This window comes from Xiphophorus hellerii, chromosome 19, assembly GCF_003331165.1.
Source record: "Xiphophorus hellerii strain 12219 chromosome 19, Xiphophorus_hellerii-4.1, whole genome shotgun sequence".
Lineage (NCBI taxonomy): Eukaryota > Metazoa > Chordata > Actinopteri > Cyprinodontiformes > Poeciliidae > Xiphophorus > Xiphophorus hellerii.
In genome coordinates this window covers 19417256-19438462 of record NC_045690.1, presented here as the reverse complement: position 1 = coordinate 19438462, position 21207 = coordinate 19417256, and the positions used below count along the sequence as shown (strand labels likewise).

The following is a 21207-nucleotide window of genomic DNA, read 5'->3' as shown; positions in this document are numbered from 1 at the left end:
GAGAAGACAAATTAGTCTCACAGCCTCGTCGCTCTGGTTCTTGGGGCTCTTTTCACCAAGTCCAGAACTTTATCCGAATGTGAAAAATGATAGAGATTTGTTTCTAAACACCTATCGAAGGTAAAAACCAGAACTTTAAAGTTTGCGAAATTTTTATTTTATGGTTTTTTTATCAAATAGATGAAGCTTTCAAGTTCTCCACATGGACTTAACTAAACACCTCACTAAAACTATTGATCCAGCTTGATCGTTATTAATTTTTTCATGTTTACAACCTCAAACTTTGATGTATATTTTTATTTTAGTTGAGACAAAGTAGCGTGTGACTGTAAATGGAAGGAAAATGATAAATGGCTTATGACAGTTTTTGCAAATAAAAACCAAAAAACAGTGGCAGGCTTTTCTATTCAGCCTCCTTTACTCTATTACTCCTAGAATTTTACTTGCAGAATAAAAGCATCTATTTCACAATTATGCTCTATAAATGATGTGTGACAGGTAAACCAAACTCAAAAAAATAAAAGTGAGTCATATATCATCTCTGAAGAGATATATGTCTTTGTCCTTTTATATGCTACTTGTTGGGCTCACCAATAAAACCTAACAATGCAGAAAAGTTTGTTGTCGTAACATGATGAAATGTGAAAAGAGAGTCAAAGCATGGACACTTTGCAAGGCACAGCGTGTCGTTACATAATATAGAAAATGTACAACTGTCTCCGAAGGTGTGCGCGAAAATTAAGTTTTTTTATAACTCAGACTCGCAGTCACAGAGGCTGCAAGAATATAAAAAGTAGCCACATAAATTGTATGTTTGATGAACAGATGACTAAATTCTCATACATCTTAAAAAACGTTTTTCATTACATGAAGCAGGATATCTTTGCTCTACCTTCTCATAGATGGTAGCATTCCGGCCAGCCGTGGTCATCCACACCTCCTTGTAGAAACGGTCGCTGATGGGGTCGGAAAGGTCGATGCTCGTGTCCGTGTGGCCTCCCAGGATTGTCCTGCTCAGGAGGAGATAACAGTAAACACACATAAAGAAAGGCAAGGAAATGTTTTTTTTTCATATATATATATATATATATATACTGTATATATATACAGTATATATAATTTACTAGTCATTCGGCTTGGTGGTCGCAATAACAACCCTGTTGATATTCACAAAAACATAAATTACGGACGCCGTGCGCACATTGGCAACTGTCGACCACACAGATTATACACAAGATTGATTTTTGAAGTGTTTAAAAAGACTATAATTATTAGCTAAACAACCTCCTGCATCTGCACAAGCACCATAAAACATCAACGTTCTGTTCTGTTCAGCGCCTCTATTATGTTTTTATAATTTGGGGAGAGTTAAAGCAAATCAGGTGCGCAAATATCAGTAATTAGTGATAAACGTTAGCTACCATACTCGCCTGGCAGCTTTTATATTCCAACAGCACTCTGGAAAAACTGCTAAAAATAATTCAACGCATTAAATAGAGAGAAGAGAAAAAAAAAGAAAAAGCTGAATAAAAAATGTTTTCGTGCTGGTCTTTTCAGAGACAGATTAAGGTGATCTTCTAAGTCCTCGAGCAGAATTATGCAGAACATTCTTAAACTCCTCCTTCATTCCCTTCTTCCCTCTTTACAGTTGTATAATTTTCACAGAAATTCTTTGAAATAGCAGGCAAGTTGGGACACGCCTCTTTTTCTTTTATTTCCGTGGGAGGGAATGATGCAACAGAAAGGATATTTTGAGGTCGATAAATTAGTCATCTAAATACTTTACTGCCTAAGGTTTTCCCACTAAATGATATTTTTCTTCATATGCGTGTAAGACACAAGAACAGGCACAGAACATTTCGTAAATCGTTAATTTAGCTTTTCTTTATTATTCTTAGTCAAAGTTTTGTAGTTATTTCGATTTTTAAATCCTTCCCCTCTTTTGAACAGAGACTGCTTCTCGAATTCCACAAGGAAATTCTCTAAATTTCTCTCTGATTGTAAGAACATAAAACGTAAATGACACGACAATTTTCTTTCTAACACAGGCATCTATTTTCAACGAGCACCTGAAACATTCGAGGCGCAGCTCGAGTGCGAAGGGTCCAGCTTGATACTCCTGCCCATCCATCACCGAGGCCACTTTTTCAGAGTCCTCAACAATCACTGCCACCTCACTGTCGCGTTTTCCCAGCATGCTTCGGTCATTGATGTTTGCAGAACCTACGGAAAAGAACAAGAAAGGCTTAAAATAACTCAATTTGATGTATTCAATTATGTTTATAAAAGGCTTCAGGGGCCATCTTAATGTGGTCATTGAGAAATAGATTTTGGATTTGATATTCATGGTTGCACTCACAGAGATATATGACTTAATAATTTCATTAAAGAAGTACTGCTGGTGGAGGCACAGAAACCTCCTACATTAATATACATATATATCTGTATCAAAATATCAGATTTGGGGTCTTTAAACGGATTAAAACTTAAAGATCTTGCACGTATAAAGCTTAAATAGCTCATAGCGCATTTATTAAAGCAGAAAAGAAAACACTTCTCTGAAAGAAAAAGACTTTTGAGACAACTCAAAATGGAACATGAAATTCCTTACACTATGTAACGAGCTATAACACCTTCTGTCAATCCGTCACAGTAGTTTTCTTAAAAAAACAAATACCTGTCTGACAGGTACTCGTCAAGAGAGAAGCAGGTTTCTCTTGGCACTCATGCTGTTGAGCAGTTTCGCATGAAACATTTTCAAACTCTGTGGAATAAAAACAGCTGAAGAAGCTGGTGAAGAGGCTTTTCCCTCTAATGTGTCCCTGGATTATAAAAAAAAAAAAAACAGCCAAACCTGAGGGAAATGACAACACTGTTTATGCCATGCCTACAACGGATGACTTTAACAGTAAATCTACACCAGACCACCAAGACAAGTGCCTCTGATGCCTTTCTTGAACACAAATTTTCTTGTTTAAGTAAAATCTTTTTTTTTCCCCAAATAAAAATTGCACCAATGCAATTATCTGCTGCGACAGGAAGTTGTTTTATTGTGTCTGAGTCAAATGAAGCTAATTTGACTCAGAGAATGATAAAAAATGGGGTCTCAGGTGTGTTACACTCCTTCCATCCAACATGTGTAGCATTAGTTGAAAGTATGATTCATGTCTAAGAGGTTGTTTGGGAAAACTATCTGCAAAATGACTTAAAGAGCTTGAGTGGTGTGACAGACTGTTCCCTATAAACAACATTTTGACAGCTACATCTCAAATGAGAGGAAAACATGGAATGACGGTGCTCATATGCAGACTTTACAGGGTGTCCTTTGTGTTCTGTACACCGTTTCATCCTTCACTGGCAACTTCACGCTGTGTCCTCATCTGCCTTGTGCTCACTTTTTATTCATTTATTTTTCGCAATTTTCTGAACTTAAAATATTAAAATGACTAGGCATATTTTTAGACAAGCACAAACAGAACTGTAAAGTAAAAACAGTACAAGAAATGACCACATATGAGTTAAAGAAAGTCCCAGCCATAACGTGCTGTGCATTACTATTGTTAAATTAATTAAGAACTGCTGTCATTTTAAATTCTATTCAAGCAGCTAAGAGTAAACTCAAGGAAGGAAAGACTTAAAAACTTGGACTTGTGCGCAAACGTCTTGTTATAGTTTTTTACATTTAAATCAGGAGTCGGTTAACATGGTTTCTTCCAGCTGAAACCAAAGCAGGGTAATTAAAAAAATCTACGTTAAGAGACGTTTTATCTTGACGGTTTCTTTAATTCTGCTTTGATTGTAAAATAAATAAATAAATAAATGCTTATTTATGCCCTTTACTTAATTTTGAAAATCTAAATTAAATGAAATTTAATGGTATTCTAAATTTACTGAGATCCTAGGTAGCATTGGAAAGTGAGGGAAAGCAACTACAATAAACTTTATAAATACTTGACAGTTGACCTCAAGGCAAATAAAAATGACTTATTTTAGAAGTTGTGAAGTTGCCTCAACATGTAGACACGTTCTTTTTCTCTCGTGATGTCATGTTCTTTCTTCACCAGCAGATGGCATACTAGAGCTGTGCAACTTTGATCACATTTTCCCGCATATTGCTTTGCACATTAGCTTGCTGTGCACATGGTGAAAGACGGGTAAATGGAGCCAGAGATTGAGCTTTCTCACACCTCCTTAGTGGCAACGCGAAAAAAAAGTTGATGTCTTCAAATAGCAGCTGATGAGAACAGCACAGGAAGGAAGAGCGACAGAAGGCAAAACTGGAGACAGACTAACCAATGATGACCGTGTTGTCGTCAGCGATGAGCATCTTGCTGTGGACGTAGATGAGCTCCGTGACGAGGCGCCCCTCCAGCTCGGCGTGAGTCCGCAGTCCGGCGAAGGAGATGTACTTCATCCACTGGTCGTCCACTGGGAAACAGAAAAGGGAGAGATGAGATTAGAAAACAGGCACTTCTTACTTTTCCACTTAATATATCAAGATATTGTAGTAGTACTTCACTTACTCTCCCTCTTTAACTGGGAGATGATGGAGTATTCTCCTCTTATCATTGTTCTAAGTAAAGACAAAATAAACAACATTGCTCAAGTACATTCAGAAATAGACCATGAATGTGATGTTACGTCGTGTCTGCTTTTTCATTTTCCTTCCTCATTTTATTTTAAGTATCTCCATTAATTCCCTTAAGATGTTTGGTTATATACCTGTAGTTAAAGTGCATCACAGCCTGGATTGCATTCCCTCCACCTGTAGTGATGTCGCCCTCGAAGCCAGGAAGCAGAGGAGTGACCACGTACACGCGGTACTTCTTACCCTCCCTGAAAAGCAAGCAATCATTTGATTTAAACAGCGACCATTTATTGGATGCACGGTAAGCAGAACTACAAACGCAGAATGTGAAAAAGAGATATTTGCAAGATAAAATCCCTCTTTTTAGCATTGCTTCAACTTGCTGCACAACAGGAAAGGGAAGTACTTGTGTGCCCTGATGATCCTTTCAATGATGGCGTCTCCGATCTTGTTGTAGACCGTTCTGTTGTCTGCACAGCTGATGAAAAACTGATTCTGTGGCAGAAAAATTAAAAACAAAATGATAAGATGTGTATTATTTCAACTTAATTCCATAAATTATTGCACTGTGCCTGCAACAGACTGGCGACCTGTCCAGGATGTACCCCACCTTTCGCCCGGTTTCGTAAGATACAAATACAGTTTTAAAAGTGTATTTTAAAATACACTTTTAAATACACAAAAATCTAAAACTTTAAAGTTTTAGATTTTGACATGTCGAGGAAACAGTGTGCCTGGTCTGCCTGCTAAAATGCAAGTTTTTGTGGTAGGAAGAGAGAATAGTCGGACAAAAACCCACACAAGCAAAGAGAGAACATGCAAGACCCACACAAAAAGGCGTTCGCAAGCGAGATTTGATCTGTGATGCAACAGAAGTGACTCACAAAAATTCCTTCTTTTTCATTCCCTAATTTGGGCTAATCCTTTTAGTCAGATAAAAACAAAATGTCAATACAAAACTCTTTTAACAGCCTTGGTGAGGCATTACCTCTATGTAGATGTAGTGCTTGCTCTTGGCGATGACCTGGATGTAGGCATTATGAATGGACTCCTCATGATATTTAATGCCTGCTGACCAATCTGTTGATGATCGCAACACCTTGCACACAAAAAAAAACAATAAAGAAAGTTATTTAAAAAGTACCTTTCATAAAAGAAGATGCAACCTGGAGTAATTTCAAAGTGAATGGTTGTGTGCTGAGCTTCTTGTACTGCATAGTACGCTAACTTGATCGGTTACACAGCTAATGTGGTTATAATATGCCAAATAGAAAATAATTCTCATGACACAACATGGCTTTGAAGCCATCGAGGAGACTGTGGGTGTTATTTGTGAATCTAAAGTTTCCCAATATAATGCATCGGCTTATGTTAGTGAATGTTACTTAAAAATTCTTACACCCAGATGTTACCTATGATAACTAGCTGCAGCATCTGCTTTTTCTTTTTATCTCAGTGTCTGAGCCAAATGAAGAACAAATTATTTTTCAGTATTTTTAATTCCCTTCCAAAGTGATAAAGTTAGCTCGAAGCAACTTTTTATTGCAGTGCAGTCAAACCCTCATAAGTTTGACTTAGTTGACCACAGACTGATTAGGTGGAGATTATTCCATTCACTGCTGTTTTGCTTTGCACAATCACTGCACTGATAAAATCGCATTTGTGGTGATGCAAGTGTTTGCTGACAGTTGTGTCTATTAGAGTCGCTATGTTTGTCAGAGCCTGACTGGAGCTTAGATGGTCTTACCTATAATAGAAACCTGTAGTAATAAAATCCTGCAAATTGACTAAACCGTGAAGCCTAGGCATAGATGAATGATATGGTAAAATATATATATATATATATATAATATAGATACAGTATATGAACAAGTGAAAAGGATGAATGCAACAATCTTTTTACATAAACTGTTTGGACTTTAAAAACACACAGTTTTAGCAAGAGTTAACAGATTTTATGATGTGATCTTTATACATATCCTATTAATTTTTGTTTTTTTTCCAGCTTAAACTTCTTGAACAGAATTGAAGCACTTGTTGCATTATGTAACTTTCTTGGAACACAGGGATACTTCTCTCTGCTATCTGCTTCCAGCAGCCATTGAAGAGGTGGGCAAATGTTTGGTAGTGGGAGTTTATCTCGCATGTCCTCTTTGAATCCTCCACCGTACCGGTAGAAACATGTCTCAATACATTTCAAAATACATTCCGTTTCTTTTAAATTAGCGCCAGGTCACGTTCCCTCACCTGTACTTTAGCGTTAACACACCCAGGAACTTGGTACTTGAGCTCGTCAGCAGAGGAGTGAGACTTTGGCAGGAGGAAAGGGTAAGACAGAGAGCGGTACTTTGGCTTCATGATCTGCAGGAGGAAAAGGTAGGAGAAATTAAGCAAAAAAATAGAGTAAATTTAACATAAGGAATTAAAGGTGGACAAGTTAAGGCCAGAAAATAGAAGGAAAACAAAAATCAAAAGCCACAGACATTATGAGCACTTAGATGAGGGCATTTTTTCCACACTGTTCCAGTAAAACATTTCCGAATTAGCAAAGTTTTTTCCTGCATTTTTCTATTCCTAAGCCATAACCACCCTCTCTTACTAAAAGCCCAAATAAGTTAAAAAAAAAAAGAAAACAACCACAAAGTTGAAACCTATTTTAGATTGATCTTTATTTATAGTATTTCCCTCATTCTTCGTGTTTGTTTATTTTAAGGTGTAGCATATGGAAATCATTATACTTTGGTAAAGTTCCACCGCTGGATAAAGTGCCTGGCCACATCCCGGGCGCCTCTCCCATGGACCACCGAGGCGATGTCATGCCAAGGCATTCTGGGAGTGGTGTACCTGTCGATAAAGTCTGTCCAGCGTGGAAAACATGGGGAGAGGGGAAAAAAAATCAATTAAAAAAACATAATGTCAAATCTCTTTAAGATAAGTGCACTTTATGGAACGCTTTAACTGCTGTTACTTTATCGCAATGTACTGGTACAAATATTGGAACTTCTATCTAAACTAATAATAATGAAAACAGCTCAGGTATAGAAATGTGTGTATTTGTGTACCAGACCATCAAAAGGTTTCTCCAGTTGGATCCAGTCCTTGTAAACAAAGTTGCAGTAGTCTTTTCCGTGCCAGAAGCGGGTGTTTCCCTGTAACTCTCCAACACCGGTTTTCAGGCTTTTGACAGAACCACTTTCTACAAACATGCACATGTAAAAAAAAAAACAAAAAAAAACACTACATCAGTAAAAAGTGCTGATTTACACATTCCCAACACCTTCATCGAAAACAAACAGAAGCGCAACTTTTACCGCATGCACCTTTCATTATCTCACACAGCATGCGAGATGTGGAATTAGTACATCATTGTCTCAAGGCAAAAGCAAAACAAGAGTGTTGATTTTCACACCTGCACTGTCCACGCTGCTGACGCTGTCCACATGCTGCAGGGTGTGCTTTTGCAGCTGTCTGTACAGGCTGAATCGGACCATCCTGCTGCGGCCAACGCCCTTCAGCTTGGGCAACTCGGCGGAGTCAGGAGGCGGCGTCCCTCGCCCATTGCTCTGCGGGACGTCATGAACGGCAGACGCACCCTTATTGGAGGGAGGGCTGGTGCTGGCGCTGGTGGAGCTGGCCTGCAAACAAGTACAAAATGAAGATTAAAAATCAAATGTCTGACTGTTTGACATTCCCTAGATAAAACTGTTTAGAGATTACGTTCTTCGTGAGTGAGCATTACGGTTTTCATAGTTGTACTGAAAAATACAGCCGTGGTAGGCACCACAGCACCATGCAGCCAGAAATCTAAATGCTGGATTAAGCTAAAATCCTCGTGTGTTTTGGCAAGTCTGCAACAATAAAGATTTAGTTTTCCTGATCACCTCACTTTATCTGGAAAAACCTGGAAGCTTTCAATAAAAAAAATAGTAAAAAGTTTCTGCTATATAAATTGCCCTTTTGCTGCAGAAGAGAGACTGTGTGACCAACTGCTCAGAAGAATGGGGAAGCCTGTTTGGCTAATGGTTAAAGTTAGCAAACCACTCTTTTTTTCCTGCTAATGTTTGTCGCATGGACAGACGTGGGTAGTGACTAGTTACATTTTGTATTTACTTGTGTGACATTTTGGAAACAAGGAACATTTAGAAGTATTTTACTTCACTGTGCATTTTATTTTTTCTTGAGTAATATACTGAAGCATTAGTCTGCACTTCACATTGCCTGTCTGTTCAAAAACAGATATCATTATCTTAAATGTCTTTTAACATTTTCAACCTCTATCTGAAACAAAAGAAGAATATTCGTAGCATGCAAGTCAAAACAACGCATCGGATATTTAATAGGCAGACCTGCTCAAGAGCCACAGAGCGTGTCACGCTGCCCACATCTGTCAGCCGATGCTCTTTGTCATCCCATCGTCCATAAGCCAAGTCGATGCCGCCCACAAAAGCCACCGATTGGTCAATAACCACAATCTTCTCATGATGGGCCCACAGGTACACGGACGAAGAGACGTGGTCTGGATGCCGCATAACCTAGGACACAAACAGACGTATGATACTTGTCGCTCTTCTAGATTGAGACAACTGGGCATCAAAAACAATGTGTATGATTTTAGTTTACGCCGCATTAGATTTCTTCATGTGATCAGCTTGAAAATATTTTTGCTAATCAACAAAATAGATGACCACCGGCCACTAACCTTGATGTTGGGGTGCAGGTGCATGAGCGTCCTTTTGCTGTAGCCCGAGTTGATGCCCAGGGCGAGCTCCACCTCCTTGTACAGCATCACAAAGATCCTTACTCCCTGTTGCTGCGAATGCAAAAAAGATGGGGTTCTTACACGTGTATTCATTCAAATGTCAAGAATATATAGAATATCTTGTATAAGCATTTATGCTTCTTGATACTTTCCACATTTTGTCCCACTACAACCACAAACTCCAATATATGTAAATGGGATTTTATGGACATTTGAGTTGTTGGACCAACACAAATGTGAGGTGGAAGAACAAAAAGATTTATTTATTTTTTTCATTAAAGTGTCAACTTTGTATAGTATAATCTCAGGATAAAGTTAGCTGTTCTGTTAAGCCCTGAGAGGTTTTGTTTGACAATGATAATTAAAGAGCATCATGAAGATTGAGGAACAGAGCAGAGAGATCAGTGATAAGGCTATGGAGAAGCTTAATGCAGTATTAAGTTATAAAATAATAACCTGAGCTCTAAAATTGGAAACACCACTTACCAATATGTAAACACCTAAACTGACAGACCAGGCAAGAAACCCATTAAACTGAGAAGCGCCCAATAAGGACATGGGTTGGCATTAGGAGTCTTTTTAGCAATTTGCCACAAGCCATGTAGAGGGTACAATAAACATGTAAAAAATGTGAATGTAAATAAAAAAATAAAAAAGTGACTTTTTTTGCCAACTGACAAATTGCTTTGAGTGTCAGAAATTGAACAGGCATGCAACCCCAAACATGCAATCCCTATGACTGAACATGGTGGTAGCAAGGCCATGAGGTGGAGATAGTTTTCTTCCTTGGGGACAGAAAAAGAAAATAAGAGATGGTGTGAGGATGGATGGAAATAAAAATAGGGCGCTTATGGGGCAAAAAGCTTAAAACTGGGAAGTAGAGTTTGGATCGGAGAATATTCATGGGTTAGAATGATTTAGTCATATTCCGACATGAATATAATAGAAAGTTAATTGCAAAACTGGAAAATTAATGTTATTAATGTTAACAGACACCTTTTGTGATATCTGGCTGGGTTTGAGTATTTTGTGAGGATGAATCTGCAGTAAAACGTGGCTCTACAAAGTATTGATCCAGGGTGGCTGAAATTAAAATTCAAAAATTTTAATAATTGTACAAAAAATGCATCTTTACTTTTTTCTATCAATAGTACCAGTCACACATATGAGTAAGAAAATGTGAAAACTGTCTTTTAGCTCAGGGAAAATTATATTCATTTGCATGATATGTTTTATTTATGAACACAGATTCCACAGAAATCAGTATTTAACCTAAAAAGTCAATCAACTCTTTGTACTGTAAGGGAGTCATTTCACTGTAATTATTGTCCATGTAATGCCTGCTTACTGCTTTGCGTTTGAGGATGCAGTCCAGCCTCCATCTGTTTCCTTCTACAACAGGTCTCTTCAGGAAGATCTCCGGACTCAACCTGATGAAAAAAACAAACAAACAAACAAACAGAAAGACACAAAGAATGACAAACAGCTGAGTAAATATCATTTCGTGTATACAATCGTAGTAGAAATCGTAACCTCGATCTGATTGACCAATATTTTGCTGAGTACAGTATAACAGACATGACATGATGCAGTCTTATGAGCCAATCACATTGGCATCCTGCGCTTGTGTCCGCAGCTCATGTTACACCTCATTGGTAAAGAGCCTAAGCCCAGTGATTACAGCTTTGGAACGCTGGGATTTCAGCGACGCAAAACATTTCTCCCATCTCTCCCTGAGAATATGCGCGTAAAGCAAAACACCAAATAAGTTCTTGAACCTGTAAAACCAAGTATTTACAGTATGCTTATGGTGTGGCTAAACAGCTTCTGACATGTTGGACAAATGCAAAAAAAAAAAAAAAAAAGAAAACAAGACGCTACGAGTGAGACAGCAAATTATGAAATGACAGAGAGATAAAGGGGTCTAGCAGATGGGCAAATGGATACGGAGAAAGTCGGTGGATTTCTATTCTTGGTTTCAGGCTGTAATTAGAGCCAGAACAACGTTGTGGCTCTCTGGCAGGCCTCGGGATTCGTGGCCGAGACGTAAAATAATGTGTAAGAACGTGCTTCACTGGCCAGTATGCCGTGCCAAGCTGTCCTCTCGTTCTGTGGTGGCAGAGTGACAGGTGAGTGGAAACAAGGCAATAAAACTGTTCAACATACTGTCAGGAGTTGGCACATTTTAAAGCCGGTTTTGAGATTGATCATTTGAATGCAAGTGGGCAGTACAAACAAAGAAGCTGTTCTGTGTGTTAGGGTGAATTGCACAAGTCTTAAAACAGTGAGACATGTGGATCCTTTGCATTAAGTTGACGTAGAGCTCTATGTGTATCTATATAATCATATCTGAGATGTCATGTTTTAAAAATGTGTGTGTTTCATAGATGCTGGATCTATAAGTCTGTATGCTGCTTTCCTAACAAAAGTACACCAACAATAAAAACGGAGCTGGGTCATGAAGTGTGGTTTTAAACAGCAGGATTTCACAAAACAAAACAAAACAATCTTTATAAAGCCAGCACAAAAACGATCCCTCCGAATATTCTGAAGTATATTTGGGTTCATGACATCACAAGAGGCACAACTGAGCTTATTATGCTTGTAATATTGAAGGAGCAAAATTTATGTAGATTTTAGCATAGAATCTTGATTACCTGAATTATAAGGTGTTCAACCTTTGTTTCTTATGTGATGTCACCAGAAGCATGTGAATGTAAAAATATATTTCTGCAGGGTGCATTTTTATCCAGACATTTTTACAACAAAATAGCAAAAGAAACCAGAAAAACTTGCTTATTGTTCTGTAGAGGAAAAACTACATCCAAAGGAATTGTTTTTTGCAGAAAACTTTGGATATTTATCTTTCACTCCAATTAAATTTTACATTTACTATTTCAACCTTTTCATTTCGGATCCTTTGACAACATTAGCACTCATCTAAAAGGGTTTTAAAGTCAAAGTTGCGTTATGTTACGGTGGAATTTAGCCAATTGAATTTAACTGATCCAATACACTTTACCAAAAGGCAAGTTTTAAAACATAAGTGGCTAAATGAAATCAAACATAAGCTATTAAAAAAAAATACAATCTGTTTGTGATAAGTCAAAGTTTGGAGGAAAACAAGAATAATAATAACAGAACATATATTTGATTTTTCTTTTTTTCTTTTCCAACTCTTGCATATTGTCAATTACATCAGTTCTGAGAAAAAAATCTGGAGTTAAAATCTGAGATTTCGCAGAGGTAATCTGACAATTTGAACCTTGACCTTGACGCAACACCCGTTTACACAGCGAGGACAGAGAAACTCACCACCAGTCTGTGATGAAGATTTCTTCTTTAGCTTCCTCCAAAGCATCGGCCACATCCTCCATGTACGTCTTTCCATTCACGTACCTGCACAGATACGGTTTTGCCGTTACACTTTGCGTCTCCTAAAATCAGACGCGCCGTTTACTCTCAGCGTTTTGATGCACGCACCGAGATGCAGAATTTTCTCAGCAATTGTGTGGCGTCTCTCACTTTCAGAAGCATGCAGCAGATAAAGGAGAAGCTACTTCTGTTTTCTTAGAGCTTCCAGTGTGATCACAACTTCAGTCTTCAGCTGAATTTTAGATGCGACAAATGATTTTTCAGTTCACTTTCCTCCATGTTATTTCTCATTAACGCACTGAAAACCATAAACCTGTGTCATGACCGAACTGTTCTTTATCTACCACCTTTGCATGAGCCTAAATATGATTTGATAGCTGGATCACATACTGTACATGAGGCAGTATATAATCTACCAGCTGATGGGGGGAGAATGCAAATAAAGAAGGAAGAAATTGCCATGCAGCCAGAACAGAGATTTGATTGCTCAGTCCTCGCAAGCATTTCCATAGTAACCAGAGAAACACTTGCAGAAGAAGGTGGAGAAAATGTCTTATTTATTCTGACACTTGCATTCTTGCAAATAGCACAGTTACATTCATTTTACCACGTGTGCATATATGTGTTCAAGCGTTGTAAAGCCGTAGGGCAATGAGTTGACACATAACTCATGACTTCCTGTTGACATACAACAGAAGACACAAAGGCCCATTTCTCCTACCACGCTTCAAAATGATTCATTACAGATGGATGTGGCTGTTTGAAGGAAGGATTTTCAGTTGCAGTCTGTACTGCAGCAGATCTGAAGAAGCTCCTGACTTAAACTACTTTTATGTTGTGTTACGGTCGTGTGTAGAGGAGGGTCAGAGTTGTCTATTTTCAGAAATCGGGAAGTCAGAAAAACAGCCACTTTTCTAAACCCAACATCTACTCCCTGAGAAAGAGTCTAAAAGTTTACCGCAGTTTTAAAGTAGACTGGGCAGGAACTCCAGTTTTTCTAAACTAGGAGGATGGCAAAGGATGTAAAATAAATCTGCACTACTCGCTATTTAGACACTCGGACGATCAAAGCCTGCCATCTTTGGAGTTGACAGATCTCCAAGAAACTAGTAGACACTACCTGCGTCCGAACTGGTTTCTTTGACACCAGGAAACCATATTTCCTGTTCTATCATCACAAGCACAAACGTGAAGTTTGCTCCACTGTTCTATTTTTCACGAGAGATCATATTTCTGCAATTAAAGGTGCATTCATTTCCAGCGGTGCCAATAACTACAGAGGGTGCTCTATAAAAACAGAAGTGTCAAAGAAATTAACCAACCTATTATTTTCAAGTGCCAGTTTAGAGATTTCAAAGCGATCAGCATTAAACTGAGTAAAACCTTTTGTTGTTTGCATTTTTACACCCCACATCAGCAACAACTCCATCAATTTTTCTTTTCTCAGTATGGTTACCATTTGGCAGGGACGTTTTCCTGTTCCTGTGCAAACGACCCAAAGCGGTGGTCTCGGAGGAAAGCCTTCCCGTGACTCCGCACGAAGCTCTCGATGCTCTGACCCCACCAGCGAGCATGTCTGTAGCTGCTGCACTTAAACACAAGTGTCCTGCCGGCAGAAGACACACGGATGTTGTTTAATACGTTGAAGGTCACAGTCCAGAGACAAAAGTTTCATCCATTTATGACAAACAAAATCATCTCTAGGTAAAGAGCACATTATGTGATCAGAAACAGCTTTAGGATATTAAATCTGTGCTTATTTTTGTTTTAGCTGTGTCTTTGGGGGGAAAAAATTACACTCTAGGAGGAATCACTTTAACCACTATTATTTTGTGGCCACAGATATAACATAATGCTATTATTTTCACAACATGGGGAAATGCAATAAAGGTAAAATGTTCAGTCGACCACATGTGTGCACAAAAATGCAGAAACACAACCTGGAAAGGCTGTCAATGCGGACTCCATGTTGGGTCTCGGTCTCTTTGGAGTCCATCTTGATGCTGAACTCTTTGTCCACCAGCAAGACGAAGGAGATCGCCCCAGAGTCTGGCTTCATGTACAGCAAGAACGAGTCTTTGATCACCAGCCAGCTGCAGAACAGATGTTTAGTTGTTAGCATCGTTATCAGCACCTCCCGGGTCTGCATTTACTGTTGCGGCTCTCCGCCGACTCTTGAAGAAGCACTTCTTTCACTCCTTGTACTAAGAGAAGGGTGTGGGAAGAAAAACCATCAGCATGTATCAGGATGTAGGTGGCTTGGCCGAGCGCTTCCAGTGTGTGGGATTTTTGAGTGGATTTGTTGTCTTTAGAAAACAACATTCGAAAATGGCTTGATGGTAGTTTAGATTGGATGAAGGAATAAACATTAAAGCTTGTGAAAAAAAATATCTATTGAATCTGTGGAGCTCATGATTTTTCTTCTACCTTTTCATGTGTGTAAACATGCTCAAAATGTATTTTTCAGTAGATTAAAGAGCAGTAATTTTTTTATTGTTTTGCATTACAAGAAAATTTTAAAATGAGCATAACAGAGCTCCCCTAACTCGCAGCCCCTCAGACTAGCTTAATATATATGTATAAATATTGATAAATATGTGGAAATCCTACAAAACGCTAATAAAACGTCTCTTGCAAAAATGTCCAAATCCTTTGCCAGCAGGATGTCAAAGGATTGCTGTATTATTGAATTTGTGGAGGATGATAACTGTACTACATCTTTTCTTCAAACAGTTGACATAAATCTCATAATGTGTCACAAACATGTCAGGATCCTGGGATGTTTCGAGTTGTATTTTTGTTTTGTTTGTGTTTGTAGTTCTGATTTGTTATCTGCTTTATTAGATCAGCCTTGTTTCTGTTTTACTGTAGCTCAGTCCTTTTCTGGTTTGTTCATTTATTCTTTTGGCTTAGTAGTTCATTATTACAGTTAGATTCATTTTCCTAGTTCCCTGCTTGTGCACGCTCCCTCACTCTCTCTCTCTTCTGCACCTGCAACCTGTTAGCTAATCAGCTCCAATCTTTTGTTCCAGCATTCACCCTCCTAGTACTTGTCCACCTCTCTTGCTTTCACTTCTCTCTGGTTCCTCCTGTTAGATCCCGCCATGCTCCTCCTTGTTCCTGGTTGCTTTTGGTCCTGCCTATTGTGTCCTGCTGGCTATATGCAAGTTCAATTTTTTTTATTTTTTTTTAACAAATTCATCACCATCTACTCGACGCCTCAGCCTGTCTGCATTTGGGTCCACCATAACCTCCACAAATCATGACGATAAAGCCTCAGACATTATGGATTTCTTAACTTTTTTGTGGAAAAAGAAAATAGGTGGCAAACGATGCGACATGGAACTGGAAAACAAGCATGGATGAAGGGACGGCGCAACGGCGACACACCGTTTTGACCAGCGATAGCAGGCCTGACCCTGACCGCAGCAGTTCAATCCAGGGATGCGATGTCCGCCGGAACGCTTGTAGATCATGCCTTCCCTGTTTGACATAAAATCACAAGAAAATAAGAAAACACGTGTAAAAACAAGCTTAGCACTAGATATAAAAGTCATTTATTAGGAGAAACAGTCAAAATGGAAAAAAAAGAAAACTTACAGTCCTTTGGGTCCCAAGTCATGTATAAAAGACAACTGGCTAACGTCAATGAACTCCATCTGAGAATACAAAGGAAGACAAAGCAGCAGGTTTAATGCTGGGAGTTTGGTAGTTAATACTGATATGGAAATATTTAATGTAGGCTGAATATTAAAATCATATAAACATGAGAGAATAAAAAAAATGGTAAAAAAATTTATTAGTTACTCACAGTGTGGTGATATTTCCGATACATGGCCATCTTCAGAAGCGTGTTTATGTAGTCCTCTAATTGTCTCTATAGAAATACATGTGCTACATTGCATCACAGTGACCACTTTAATGACAAAATCTATGTATATAACCACCAACACGCACAAACACATTGTTAGAAGGAGCTTGGAAAAAACATAAGTTGGCATGGAGTTTAGTGCCATGGTAACAAAAAGAGCACACAGAGAGCATCGTGCAATAACTCAAATATTAAAGCTATTCTGCGACTAAAGAGGAGGCCCCAGTCGGAAGAATGCCAACTCACTCTCCTGCTGGAGACCTGCTCATCTCTGGCCAGCTCATCTCCTCCCCCCCGGGGCAAGGTAGGCATCTCCCTCACCTCGCTTTTCCTCACCGTCTTCCTCCTCACGGTGTGGCTAGGAGGGAGAAGATTGAATCCAAAATTTAAATGCACTAGTACAGAGAGAGTATTCAGAAAATCTTACAGTCAAATAGGTTTTCATAGAAATAGAATGTGACGAGGTGGGAAGGTTTTCTGTGGTTGCTCAGAAATGAAAACAAGTTCTGTCACGGGTAGTTTTAGAAAGGCAAATGATCAAAGCGATGGAAGGATAAGCTACGGCTGTGACTCGGCAAGAATTTTTTTGTGCTAATAAAAACGGAGCAGTCGTTTAGTTACGTTGACTCATATTAAGTAACTGCCTTGTTTGTGGACGGTCAAAATGATGACAAAAACACTTTCCATAAAAGTATTGACATTCAGGGAGTTGAAAGCTCATGTTATCAGCTATCATATGAAATATCAGAATAGAACTAAAATAATGTCACAGCTGGTGACTTTTTACGGAATGCACATTGCAGGACAGATTTACATAACCAAATAATATGGGTTGTATGCTAAGTGTAGTCATTTTTTTTCCAGATAAACTTTGTAGTTACAAACTATGTGAAAATACAATTTTACAATTGTGTTTCACTTGTGCAAAATGACCGTTCCGTTCCATCCAAGTGTCCCATAAGGATATTCTGCACAGCTAGTCATTGAAAAATCTGGTGTATTTTAGTTCAGTCTGCAACACTATTACAGAATATCGGATTTGTGATTGGAACAATGAAAACAAAGTGCTATGCTTTTATTCCCACAATACTTTCACTGGAACCGCATTGCAAGCTAAATTACCAATGAGTCGCATCAAAACAAAAAGGAAATACACCAGAGTTGGCCTGACACTTCCTTCTTCTAGCCGGAGGAAGGAAGAAATGATATTGCAGTATGTGTCGAGTTAGATATATTTACTTAGAAAAAATGAGGCTGTCCTGCAGTGATCCTTGTGGGGGCAAAATATCTGTTCCTGCCTAGAAAAACTAAAAATGTAGCTTCTAGAACATCACTGGTGAGTCTGTTGAAAATGCCACAATGTAGACCAGGGGTCTCAAACTCCAGTCCTCCAGGGCCGCTGTCCTGCAGTTTGTAGATGTGCCACAGGTACAAAACACTGGAATGAAATGGCTTAATTACCTCCTCCTTGAGTAGATCAGTTCTCCAGAGCCTTGCTATTGATCTAATTGTTCTATTCAGGTGTGGTGCAGCAGAGACACATCTACAAGTTGCAGGACAGTGGCCCTCAAGGACTGGAGTTTGAGACCCCTGAATTGTAGACAATGTAATCTATCTGAAATGAAAGATTTTATAAGCAAACACATATGTTGTTTGTCTTTTTTTTTATTTGAATGAAGCATCAGATCAAGGATGGTTGTAAGCAAATGAGTTAAAAGTATTATTTGTGGGGGTTTTACATACGAAACAGTACGTGTCTGAGCAGGGGGAGGCGTCTGCTACGTCGTTTCTGTGCAGGTGCAGGAACGAACCTGCGTGACGGCAGCGGTATCCTAATGAGAGTTTTGTACGTCCTCAGCTCTCTGTGCAGCTCCAGAAAATGTTTCTCCTTCCTCTTAACCACCCAGGTAAACTCTCCGTGCTTCATCTCGATCTTAAACACGGCTGGTAGAGACTGAGGACACACACAGCAGGCAAATCAGTTACGCGCAAATGGAAGAACGTATCGTTTCAGACCGTGAAGGGCTGAATGTGCAGCGGAGTACCTTGTTGACGCTCCTCTGCTGTGACAAATTGAAGCGGTCCTGTGCCGTTGTGAACCGTTCCACCTCTAGGATCTTGGCGGTAATTGGCACAGTGGGGAGGTAGACCTTCGCACTGGCCTCCTTAAAGCCCACTGTAGCGTACACCGCTGAAAATGGTATACGGCAGTCTCCTAAGAGTGAAAACCAAAACAGATGGTTAATATTAATGAAGATGTGGGTTTTTTTGTGTGTGGGAGTCACTCATGGCAGGCTGCATTTCTAAGAAAATCTGCTTTTGTCCACGATTTTACTGTGTTTAATATATAAGAAAGACTGTGGCATATACCTAAGCGTTTTGATATTTTGTCACATTACAACCACTAACCTCAGTCGAATTTATTAGATAGATCAAAACACATTTGTAGAGGTGAATGTTATTCTAGAAATAAAAAAAAATCTGCAGAAGCTGGTTGTCTCTTAGGGTTTGTGTTTTAAACAAAGCAGCTTTGCGCATGAAGTAGCTGACATTTCTGCCCATTCTTCAAAGAAAAACAGCGGAAGCTCAGTCGGACTGAATGGAGAGTATCTATACACATCCTAATGCTTTGTCCTGTTAATTAAAAGAGCAATTCAATAATAAAATCAAAATTATGCTGCTGCAAAGACACCCAGTAGCCATGCTGTGTGAAAATCAGCTAGCAATTTTATCATTTAGAAAAAGCTTTAATAACAAAAGAACTTATTTTCGACAATGCGCCTTTTCTTTACGATAATATTTATATTGTCAAAACATTGTGGCTTGTTTTTCTCACCATTTTGATTTTATCCTAGTTGATATTTCAAATCCATCAATATTACTTTTTTTCCTCCAAGTGAACATATTACTTCTTCACCCTGATCTGCTGGTTCTGTACACATTAAATAAGAATTTACAGCTATATTTGGTTTAGAAATAATCAGTGGGAGTCTGTGAGGGGTGGAGACATTTACTGCCCGTATCTGATCGCATGGTGCTGGTGTAATCAAGCCTCAGCCTCCACCTGATTAGCACCTTTCAGTACAAAGTTTTCTACTGTGCCTCACCTGGTTTATGGTGTGAGAGGTGTTATATTACGAACCCTAAAAAGCTGATTCAGATGGTTTTCATCATGCGTTTCTCTTCCATGGCTGTCTGACTAAACTGTCTGACTAAATAGATTACGTTGAGATGAAGCAACATAAATAACCACATCAGCCTGAGGTGAGGAGGACTAAACCAAGTCATGAAGGAGTGGTGAGGGGTTAAATATTAGGTAATTAATTCTAATAATTATTTTTGGATTTCTAGTAACAAAAAAAAGTATATTGAGCAATAACACAATGCTTGTAAATTTCTGGAACTGGAGTTAGTAATCACATCTCTTTAAGTCATAAAATGAAGAAGCAGAAACAAACGTTTGCTTCCCCATTGTTAAATATTTAGGTGTAGTTGCTTGAGATTTTCTGTTGTTCTGGAGCCCGCGTTTGTAATAAACTCTAAGAGATATAGGAAGTTTTCCAAGTGAATAAAAAGTTTATGAAGGAGCAGTCTGCACCTTCAAACCTTCTCCACAACTAGACTGTCAGGAAATCTGTGGCAACAGATCGACTACAAGCCAATGAATGAAGGGTTATTTATTTAACCTGCAGATCGAATGTGTCCTATTGCTTTTCATTTTCCAGATCAATTTTGCTTTTGTATTTTCAATATATTTAGAACATTCAGTGTATTATATTTGACTCTTTCCCTTGTAAGAACTAAGGCAACACACACCCAAGTAGTTCCCATCGTAGTCGAGCTCCTCTCCCTCCTCGAGGTCCAACTCTCTGGCATCCAGGCTTTCCACAAGGTCGGCCATGTCGATACCATCAAGTATGTCCGAAGCTGCTTCAGAGTTCACCAGGTTGAGGTTACTGGTAGTAGGCTGAGCCTTGTCAAGCATAGCTTAGCAGTCAGACCCCAGAGCAGGGCGCACCTGTAAGAGAGAGGAGATGATTATGACATTTGAGTCATTTGTTGATTCATGAATTTGAGATTGATAGATCCACTTCCTGGAGTCCACACTCCAGTCCCACATGGGAGGGACGGCCGTTTGACTTTTGACCTTTGTGACCTCATTCTAACCCAGCTGTTCTATTTTGAGTCGGAAAACTATTAGAAACATGCAGGACCTCTGACAAACATGCGTAAAGAAGGATTCATGCACCACTCACAAAACTATGATAAGATTACAATAAGAGTAACTCATTCAGTTTAACTGGTTAGTTAAATATTTTTGTTCAGTTGAAAAGGCTAATGTATTAAATAAATGATTCCTAGATTGGTGGGGGAAAAAAATAAGGTGTGATCAATTTTATCACCATTACCTCTGGTGCAGATAAATCATAAAGGCAGGCTGATAAGATGAAGATGGATTACATTAAATCAAATGAAGTGTGTCATACATCTGGTGATACTCTCTCTTGTCAAAATCCTTAATATATACTTATCAAGTATATATTTTTAATAATTCAGAAAATAGCTTATGAATGAAATCATTGGTCTGACATTTGCTTGTGCTTGTCCAAGAGC

At 38.8% G+C, this 21207-nt stretch overlaps 1 protein-coding gene across 2 annotated transcripts in view; it reads right to left on the bottom strand.

Moving 5' to 3' along the window:
* pld1a (phospholipase D1a) overlaps nucleotides 1-21207 on the bottom strand; it is a 36271-nt gene that overhangs the window by 2441 nt on the left and 12623 nt on the right. For both annotated transcript variants that reach the window (XM_032546589.1, XM_032546588.1), the window contains exons 2-25: nucleotides 20410-20611; nucleotides 18639-18808; nucleotides 18405-18547; nucleotides 16840-16951; nucleotides 16534-16599; nucleotides 16323-16381; nucleotides 16113-16205; nucleotides 14663-14815; nucleotides 14179-14328; nucleotides 12663-12746; nucleotides 10696-10777; nucleotides 9288-9398; nucleotides 8935-9120; nucleotides 7998-8223; nucleotides 7656-7784; nucleotides 7327-7445; nucleotides 6836-6949; nucleotides 5577-5687; nucleotides 4995-5083; nucleotides 4723-4836; nucleotides 4524-4573; nucleotides 4294-4428; nucleotides 2070-2223; nucleotides 893-1010 (exon numbers count right to left, since the gene is read on the bottom strand). In XM_032546589.1, coding sequence (XP_032402480.1) covers nucleotides 893-1010; nucleotides 2070-2223; nucleotides 4294-4428; nucleotides 4524-4573; nucleotides 4723-4836; nucleotides 4995-5083; nucleotides 5577-5687; nucleotides 6836-6949; nucleotides 7327-7445; nucleotides 7656-7784; nucleotides 7998-8223; nucleotides 8935-9120; nucleotides 9288-9398; nucleotides 10696-10777; nucleotides 12663-12746; nucleotides 14179-14328; nucleotides 14663-14815; nucleotides 16113-16205; nucleotides 16323-16381; nucleotides 16534-16599; nucleotides 16840-16951; nucleotides 18405-18547; nucleotides 18639-18808; nucleotides 20410-20578 — 2937 coding nt within the window. In that variant the 5' untranslated portion in view covers nucleotides 20579-20611. The remainder of the gene's footprint in view (nucleotides 1-892; nucleotides 1011-2069; nucleotides 2224-4293; nucleotides 4429-4523; nucleotides 4574-4722; nucleotides 4837-4994; nucleotides 5084-5576; nucleotides 5688-6835; nucleotides 6950-7326; nucleotides 7446-7655; nucleotides 7785-7997; nucleotides 8224-8934; nucleotides 9121-9287; nucleotides 9399-10695; nucleotides 10778-12662; nucleotides 12747-14178; nucleotides 14329-14662; nucleotides 14816-16112; nucleotides 16206-16322; nucleotides 16382-16533; nucleotides 16600-16839; nucleotides 16952-18404; nucleotides 18548-18638; nucleotides 18809-20409; nucleotides 20612-21207) is intronic.